The sequence below is a fragment of the Silene latifolia genome, chromosome 10, assembly GCF_048544455.1.
Source record: "Silene latifolia isolate original U9 population chromosome 10, ASM4854445v1, whole genome shotgun sequence".
Classification (NCBI taxonomy): Eukaryota; Viridiplantae; Streptophyta; class Magnoliopsida; order Caryophyllales; family Caryophyllaceae; genus Silene; species Silene latifolia.
Window position 1 is genome coordinate 137067843 of NC_133535.1, and position 9632 is coordinate 137077474.

General features: G+C 31.1%; 1 protein-coding gene and 1 long non-coding RNA gene across 2 annotated transcripts; both read left to right on the forward strand.

Moving 5' to 3' along the window:
- Window positions 1-1389: 1389 nt before the first annotated feature.
- LOC141609222 (ubiquitin-ribosomal protein eL40 fusion protein-like) lies at window positions 1390-2528 on the forward strand. The gene is made up of 4 exons (XM_074428367.1): window positions 1390-1589; window positions 1826-1912; window positions 2009-2123; window positions 2229-2528. Exons 1-4 carry the CDS (start codon window positions 1487-1489, stop codon window positions 2347-2349), a joined length of 426 nt encoding a protein of 141 aa, XP_074284468.1. The 5' UTR covers window positions 1390-1486; the 3' UTR covers window positions 2350-2528.
- A 2312-nt stretch (window positions 2529-4840) lies between these two features.
- On the forward strand, window positions 4841-5697 carry LOC141609223 (uncharacterized). Its single transcript, XR_012527297.1, has 3 exons — window positions 4841-4909; window positions 5038-5134; window positions 5273-5697. It is a non-coding gene; the product is annotated as an uncharacterized LOC141609223 (long non-coding RNA).
- Window positions 5698-9632: the final 3935 nt, after the last annotated feature.

A 9632-nucleotide genomic window follows, 5' to 3' on the forward strand; every position in this document is an offset into this window, starting at 1 on the left:
GAGTTATTAAGATAAGAATACTAGCTAATGTAAGAAGAATACGAGCTTAAAAGAATCAAGAGCTTTAAAATACGAGCACATAAGAATACGAGCTATAAAGATAAGAATACGAGCTAATGTAAAAAGAATACGAGTTTTAACTATTTTCATGCATTATAATTTTGGATAAAAAAATTCCTTTCTCACGAGTCATGTCCTATGATTTGTTCCGCATAGTCAATTAATTATAATAATTTAAGGAAGAATATGATTCATTAACTGAATGATGGATAAGATGAAGAGTAGTTAGGAAAATATGAAAGCAGTAGATGAGAGAAGGGGGATTTGATTAAAATTTTCTTACGTTATTTTTTTTCTAAAAGTATTTAAAAAAGGACTAAAATACCCTCAGATGTACAATAGCATTGTACATCCAGTTGTATAGTCTTGGAACTGAAATTTAGATGAACTCTATTGATTCGTCTTCACATATTCGGTAATACAATACTCACGTGTGTCCCAAATCAAATCATCAACTGTACAGTAAAATGTTTTTAAAGCAACAATCTCGATCAAGATAAATATTCAGAAATTATTTCTTAATATTACCCGGCCAACGGCCGGGCATGAAATCTAGTATAATATTATAGCATAATATTTCATAACACACCTCCTTCGATGTCCACCACTAAATAAGATACCTCGTTAAAAATATATATATAGAGAGACTAAACTCACTTTCCAACAATATATATCGAGATGTGACTGATAGGATTCGAACCCATGTTAAGAATATTATTCTCCAATCCTCATGACTTTACCGGTTAAATTAGTTATAATAATAGTATACATCCCGCGCGAATGCGCGGTTTTTTAGATAGAAATATTAAAGAAAATAAAAATTATACAACTAATATTTAACTCAATTTGAAATTTAATTGTAAAATTTATTATTATTAATGTTTTGTGTTTATCGGTGGAAAAGGAAAAGTTCCGTATAATCTAGTTATAGATATAATATAATGAAAGCCCAATTACAGATATGATATAATAAAACTCAATTACAGATATGATATAATGAAAGCCCAATTATAGCCAAGTTCATTTAGGCGGAAAAATTGGAGAGATCTCTTATTTTTTTAATATAAGGAGATATAAGGGGATAAGGGGATGCTCTATTTTTACATCGAGCATATATTATATTGGAGTAAATCATATCCTACTTATAATCAATTATTAAGATCATACTGTTTGTGTATATTTTGATAAAGAGTGATAAATTTACCAAATAAAATCACCCCCTTTAATATGTTACCTTGGCCACCACGTCTTTAATACTATCACAAATATAGCAATACCTTGGGGAAAGGTTTTACCTGATCTTGCAAATGCTTGGTAACCAATTTTCCCCGTTTATTACTCCATCACTTCAGGTATAAATACAATCACCAAAGTTTAACTTTTTACCTTGCGGTCACAACAAAAGCACAAAAATAAACGAGTAAAAATGAAAATATTTGTAAAAACTGTAGCCGGTAGAACCATCCCCTTGGATGTTGAATCGACTGATACAATTGAAGATGTCGGAAAGAAGATCCAAAAATCCGAAGGTAATTTCGAATCTTATCGAGAGATGTTAATTAATAGCCAAAAATTTGCAAATTGTTTTCCTAGCATTGCGCTAAAACAAAAGTGATGTTAGACTCGGTTTTCTCTTTTAGATTATTTTAATTCATTTCAATTCAGTTCAGTATTGAGCTTGTCATGTACTCCGTATGTGTTTGTATATAAACATTATTGCTTTAATTATATGCACGTCTTACTAATGATTTCTATTCGTAAATAGGTATTCCTTCAAATCAAAATTGTTTGATTTTCGATGGAAAGCGGTTGAAAAATAGTCATACCCTAGCTAATTGTGGCATCCAGAATGGTATCTAAATTTATTTGATCTCTTTATTTATTCGGTTAGTCTTATATAAGGCGGTTTTACACATTGAAATATATGTTTGACATAATAAATATGCAGAATCCATACTTCATCTTGAATGGGAAAGAGAAGGGTATGCATGGTACTACTCGGCGCATCGTAAAGTCCGGGCATTGGCTCTTAAATTCCATCTAGACAAGAAGATTTGCCGCAAGTATGTCATTTAATTTACAGAATAATTATGAACGATCAAATAATTCTAGAGATTTAAATGATATAACATTGTAAAATTGAGTTAATAATTGGTATGTGTTGTTAGATGTTATGCTCGTCTTCCTCCAAGAGCCACCAATTGTCGAAAGAAGAAATGTGGACATAGCAATCAGTTAAGGGAGAAGAAAGGTTTTCTTTATTATAATTGGAGGAGAATACTAGACTAGCTTGTACGGAGTATAGAGCATCACTCGTTGGCGTTCTATCATCGTCTCTTGTTATAATTATCGTCTCATAAGAAGTTTTCTATAGCATGTCAAGCTATATTGTTATGGATATGATCGATGTCTAGGATTATCTAAGAGCATACTTGCTCCTGTACGTATTTCAAAAAGGTTATTATTGTCATCGGTTTAATTCTGTTTAAAGTTTTGAATAGTACTCCCTCGGTTCTGTATTATCTATCTATCTATATTATTAAAGGAAGCTTTTTCCGAGCGTTATTAGAGTCTCCAACCTTCGCAAAACACCTCAATAAAAAAAATGCTAAATAACTATTAAAAAAAAAGTGTCAAAATATATCTAAGTCCTATATTCAATCTCTTAAAGAATAGATTGGAAAAAAATTAAACTAATATCAAACTCTATCTTTTGTTAGAATCTATTAGAAATAGAGAGGGAGGAATTCATAAAGGAAATCGTGTTATTGATGATAGTTCGTGGTTCGAATGATTACAATGGTACCATATTTATATAGTACCCAGAGTATCTAAATAATATCCACTAATATCGCAATATAATATAACTTATTCTAATACCGATATTATTCCAATTACGGTATATTACGATATATACCGTAATATCTTCTATTATCCCCCCTCAAACCCATGGTAATTTGTGTAAATTTCCATGGGTTTGCAAGGTAAACAAAGAGAAACGGCTCTATTTTCGAATCGGTTTCGTCGGGCGGGAACGTCGTCGCTTTTCAAACCCACCAAATCGTTGAAATTTCGTTGTCAAGAACGTCGTATTTTTTCGAACTTGACAAATATCGGTGCGTAACTCGCCAGTCGATGCGTATAGGACTCGCCAGACCGAATTTCGTGTAAATCACCAATAATTAAGAAGAGACCACACTTTATTCACCTCCTTTGAGCATGCGGGATTCAAAAGGGGAATTTCGTGGAGAACGCATATATACGATCTCCAATAAATCAATAGAACTTGAAAAGTTCATGTTCTTCGAAAGTGAAAAAGAAAAGTCCTGTATGGTTTCGTTAATACAAGTAGTTGCATTGCACTAAACCATCAAACATTAAGCCATTTACTGCGTATACAAGTAAAGGCCTCGAAAATCGACGATAATTTTTTTTTTTTTTTTTTAAAACTAGAAAAAAATAGATCATCATGATAAAATCCCGCCGGAGGGTACCGTAATTCATTAGCCCCTCCGGCAGGGCAGCGGAAGTTCATTGTTAGGCCTCACGCGCTGATACCATATTAGAAATAGAGAGGGAGGAATTCATAAAGGAAATCGTGTTATTGATGATAGTTCGTGGTTCGAATGATTACAATGGTACCATATTTATATAGTACCCAGAGTATCTAAATAATATCCACTAATATCGCAATATAATATAACTTATTCTAATACCGATATTATTCCAATTACGGTATATTACGATATATACCGTAATATCTTCTATTAGAATCCTTAATCAGACGCACTAACAAATTTCGTTAGTATATAAACAGGTCTTGGCCGGCTTATTTTCCCAACTTTTCACATTGTTTCTTAACATAAGTATGTTTCAGGCTCTCTTTATTAATTCTTCTTATTGTTGTTGGTGATTTGTAATAGACGAAAGCGCGTCTACAACTCTACATTCCTATGTATATTTTTTTTTTGGCAGCGCATTCCCATGTTAATGTAACGGTGAAAACCGAGAATATAGGGCCGTTTATCTCGATGAACAATGTAATTGTTATTATTCTTTGATTTTAGTTACTATCTTTTATGTAATGGTTTTGTTTGCACGTTGAATCGATGATTTTATGTTGAGATTACCAATGAAGCTTATGGATAATTTACCTGTGATATGTTTTAAGCATGGGACGAGTGTATATTTTTGTAGAGTATTTTGATATTATTCCGATCCAACAATTTGAATGATGTACTTAATAAAAGAGATTATATTTTAGGCAGAACTATTGATTGAGAAAATAAATATTACTCCGTATAAGAGATGAAAAATCCAATGTCTTCCGTCCGACAGCAAACACATAATCAATCTATCTATCTATATTATTAAAGGAAGCTTTTTTCGAGCGATTAGAGAGACCCCAAGTTTTAGAAACTACCTAAACTATTTTTTAATTTAGAGATAATGATCAAGATTTAATAGTGTTTGAGCGCAATAAGAAAAGTGCATTAACAAAAAGTTTGGTATTGATATGTAGATGAGTTATTCACACATAAGAATTTTATAAAGATCAGAACACCAAACCAACATTATAGTTTTATGAATCTCACCTTATAAAAATAATACCATATCAAATTATACGTTTTTGATAAAACTTTACCATATCATCAACTAATAATATTATTTATAATTAATTAATACTCTTATTAAAGAAAATGAGTTTTACACGGCTACAACGACTTTAACATTAATATATATAAAAGCCACCGCGTCTCAAAGAAATTCAATTTTGCAGCTGTCATATTCGTCTTTATTTTTTGGCTTATTTTCTTCGATGTAGAATGAACTTTATTGTAACATTATTGTGCGTATTATTTGCTTTACTTATAATGTGATTGTTTGCTGCCTTATGAATTATGATTATATTTTCCCATATTCTTACTATATGGTCTATCTAAAGTACTAATATTGTAATTTGGTTTGCGATTTCAGGTACAATATGAGGTTCAATATGAGATTGAGTGCATAACAAACTCTTCTCACAAGCTAATTAAGGAGCAACCTATATATATCGTACATTACCATCAATGTTTGTCTACTACTCACTTTTCATGTTTTTTTAATTTAACTGGTTGTTTTAAGATTGATTATTATAGTATTGCTAATTTACAGAATTAGAAGTTGTATCTGATCATATCTTCTATTGTTTTTTTTTTCTTTGTGCCAGGAATCCAGGATCATATAATCATATCGGAGATGAGTTCGAGTTTAGTTGGTTTCATTTTTATATCAATATGCAATGTATCTTTACCTAATGATTTTGTTATTAAGCTTATAATATTGGTTGTTTAAAAATAGGATTGTATTTTGCGAGTCGATTCAAGTTTATTAATGATGATGATGAACCTCTCAGCACCACTTCTAACAACACTTCCGTGATACCAAGTCTTCCGGTTTTTCATCGATCTCTTGAAAAAGGAAAGCAGGTTTGATGTCTGTAGAAGTGAACATATTAAGGAGAACTATTAAACTGGTAAGTGTAAAGAGAAGCGGTAGGATTTTTCGTTGTCGTTGTTAGCTGTTAGATGTTGGAAAAGACGTCGAGGAAGTTATCTAACAAAAACCGACTTTTAGTGCAGAAAATGCATGAAATTGGTGTTTAAATGTCTTATGGACTTAATTTGGTACCAAATTGTATTCAAACTTGATGATGTTATAATTGTATTTGTAGTTCAATTTCGTGTCGTAGGGACTTAATTAGCTACTTGGTCATTGTATTCGTTTTCAGCAGTAATTGACTATTTCTTATTGTTTAATGGGTTTTGCTAGCCTTTTCCATAATTATTCGAGCAGTAAGAGGATTATACATCTGATGTATTACCTCCAATTTTATAGTTTATGAGCATTCTAATAAAGTTTTTGAGTTTTATTTTAAAGTTTATGAGTTTTACTATGAAATTTATGAGTTTATTCATTTAAACATTATGCTCTAAAAAATTACAATAAAACTCAAAAATATTACTTTAAGTTTAGTTAAATTTGAGATTTGACGGAAAAAATATTAAAATCTAACTTATAAACTTTAATATGCTCAAAAAATACACATATATGCTCAAAAACAAATAAAGTTTGAGGGAATAAGCTCAAAAAAAATACAAAAAAGTTGGAGGTAGTACATCCGATGTATGTTCCTTTTTCTCATTATTCGAGGTACATGAGATCTATGATATTATAGATAAAGCTAACATAGTCGAATTTTTTCTTCCTCATTGACACAAATTTCACAACCTAATTAAATTGGTCACGTTATAAGTAATTAAGTACATCTCACCGACCAATTGAAGGAATAACCTCTAATTTCTATACGGTTGGTTTTCAATTATGTGTGCATGAAAATTAATATTATCAGATTAGCAATGATATGTACCTCTTTAATTCCTAGAGATAAAGAAAAAAGAATTCTCTAACTTATGATTTGTGGATGCTCATTGCTCAACATTAAGTTATGGAGTGATATTATACACAAGTCAAATATTCTTTATACTTACACAAGGACAAAACCTTTAAATTTCAGGGAATATAAGACACAAAGGTTAATTAATGTTCTGATTTCTCATACGTAAGTCAAATATTCTATCAAATATTTGCTTTTCATAAGCCTAAGTAAAGCTAAATCACAATAATACACAAAGGTTGAATGACGAAAAATCTTAATTATGATGATAAGCCTATTATAACTTAGTTAATGCATATAGGAGTAGTATACAATAAACGAGTTACCTGATTCGGCCGAGACCAGAATTTAGTTACAATATATGAAGTTAAAGCTAGATGTTATCACCATGAGTACATAACCATATACCATCTATGACTTTGCTAAAATTCTGAAGTTTGACACGAATAACTAATGAGTTTAAAAATACTAAAGTTTATGAAATGCCGTTTCGTCATAGGATTCATATATGTGCATAGAACCTGAATTCTAATGTGCTTAAATTCATTCATAAATTTGAAAAAAATCATCTGAAATTATATGGAATTAGGACTTATGATTATTTACGTATAATACTTCCTATAATTTATTTAATTATTTACGCTTGATTAAAATATTTATATTAGATATTAGGAAGGAGTAAGAGATATGGTATATTAGAATATACCTTATATCTTACCGTATAAGTTATAAGTTATATTATGTTAGTCTTGCAGAATAAGTTAGTATATTCTAGATCTAGGGTTAAGGTTAAAATTAGTACTATAAATACGGTCTCATGTATTCATATCATATCATAACTTTATCAATAATAAAGTACGTTTATGAAATACTCTCCCCTTACAAAATCTATCATGGTATCAGAGCCTCTTTCCTGAGGACTCTACAAAAATCGCTTCCGCTACCTCGCCGGTAGGTTAATAATGTCGTAAGAAACCTACCGGCGGGATTTCGTTATTTACTGTCAAATTTATCTTTAGTTTAAAAAAAAAAAAATCAAAATTACGTTACCCTTAATCCTTATTGCGTACGTCGTTCGTACGTTCGTCTTTGTACAAAACCGAGATGGTGGTGTGATGATGTCAGTGCTCTTCCCATTGAGGCGCCATATTTGCCTTGATGTTTTCTCTTATAATTGAGTATGTTACTCAATGTCCGATTACTTGGTCTTTGACCCGTACTGGTACTACAATATTTTCGGCTCTCCTCGTGTCGTGAGATGAGGCGTATTGTTTATCTATTTGTCGTAAGATAAGAGTATCTTATAAGCAAAAGGAGTATAAGCTACCGATTTGTAGCACGTTTCGGCTCTCTTCGTATTGTAAGACGAGGCATATTGATTATTCTATGTCGTGAGACATGGGTTTTTACTTATATGAGCGGGTAGGTTGTTACCCCTCGTATAGTAGTATTGTACTGGCGAGTTACGCATTTATTGATCGAGTAGATTCGATTACTATTGTACTGGCGAGTTACGCACTTATCTTGACTGGCGAGTCGATTACGCATTATCGTGGCCGGCGGGTCGTATACGCACCGATGAAGAAGATAATAATGAAGACGAAGAAAAGTCGACATTTTTTTTCTTATTAATTATTGTATTGTAATTTCAAACTCATGGAAATTTGGGTCAAATTACCATAAGTTTGAGGGAGGGTATTAGGAAGGAGTAAGAGATATGGTATATTAGAATATACCTTATATCTTACCGTATAAGTTATAAGTTATATTATGTTAGTCTTGCAGAATAAGTTAGTATATTCTAGATCTAGGGTTAAGGTTAAAATTAGTACTATAAATACGGTCTCATGTATTCATATCATATCATAACTTTATCAATAATAAAGTACGTTTATGAAATACTCTCCCCTTACAAAATCTATCATTAGAAATATAAAAACGGCCAAATTAATACCCCAAAGCTAGAGGGGTACGTAAGGTATTATAGTCATTTAGAAAGGTTATAAGTGACTAAAAAATAGAAATGTAAAAAGCCAAATAAAACGGCTCGGAATGGGATACGTAAAGAACTCAATAAAATGGAGTAAGTGGTAGGCTAAGTGATTAACTTGAAAGACCGTCTTACACTTGGTTATTATAAGACACGGGAAAAACTCCCTAGAAAGTAACAAAAAAATGATTTTTAAAAACTTCAAATTAGTAACTATATCTATAATATATGATATGTCTCACATTAACCTGATTAAGTGACCATCTAATAGGAGAATTAGTGTGATAGTACAATTAAATAAGTTACAAATTGAATATAGCTAGGTATTTGACTTGGGTTGCGCTATGAGTAAGAGGTCTCCAACTTTTAAATTAACTTTAATGTGATTACCGTCCTATATCAAAGTCCAAGTTTTAGGTTCAATTATGTCATCCAATTTAATCACTTGAAATTAGATTTAAATTTAAATTAGTGGTAAAATTTTGGTAGCTAGGCCCTATTCTTTTCTACTTAAAGTCAATTCCTTTAAGTTCAATTCCGCTCTTATAAGTGTAACTGAGAACAGTTAAACTTCTAGAAGTTCGCTCTAAAAAAGTTAAGCTCATATAAGTTTAATTTAGAAAGTTAAGCTCAATTCATACCAATTATTCTATAAGTTAAGCTCTTATAAGTCCATTTCAGCTTCTATAAGTTCAGTTCAGCTCCTATAAGTCGGTTTAACTTTTATATGTTCAGTTCATAAAAATTAAGGTTCTATAACTTCAGCTCGGTTCAGCAAAATTAAGTCCAAAATAACATGGCCTTAGAGTATTATTACATCATAATCAAAGCGTCATAGGATATTACAAATAGGCCCGGGCATCGCCCGGGCATTAAATCTAGTATATATATAAAAGACGCTTTTTTCAGGCATTCTCAGAGAATCCAACTTTTCTAAAACACTTAATAATAATACCATAATAATATAATGTAATATAATTAATTTTAATAATAAATAACAAAAAGTGATAACTATTGTGATAGAGATAGTCGACTTTTGTTAAGATGAGGACTCTTTGCAGCAAATCAAACACGTAACCTTAATAAGCATTGGCTATATAAAGCAATCCACCCAAAATATTTCAGAATCCATTTGATATATGC

Excerpts from the sequence above, each read along its gene's own strand:
- LOC141609222 (XM_074428367.1), top strand. The coding sequence starts at position 1,487 with ATGAAAATATTTGTAAAAACTGTAGCCGGTAGAACCATCCCCTTGGAT. Across the intron at positions 1,590-1,825 it reads GAAGATCCAAAAATCCGAAG|GTATTCCTTCAAATCAAAAT; the intron begins GTAATTTCGAAT and ends ATTCGTAAATAG. Across the intron at positions 2,124-2,228 it reads GACAAGAAGATTTGCCGCAA|ATGTTATGCTCGTCTTCCTC; the intron begins GTATGTCATTTA and ends ATGTGTTGTTAG.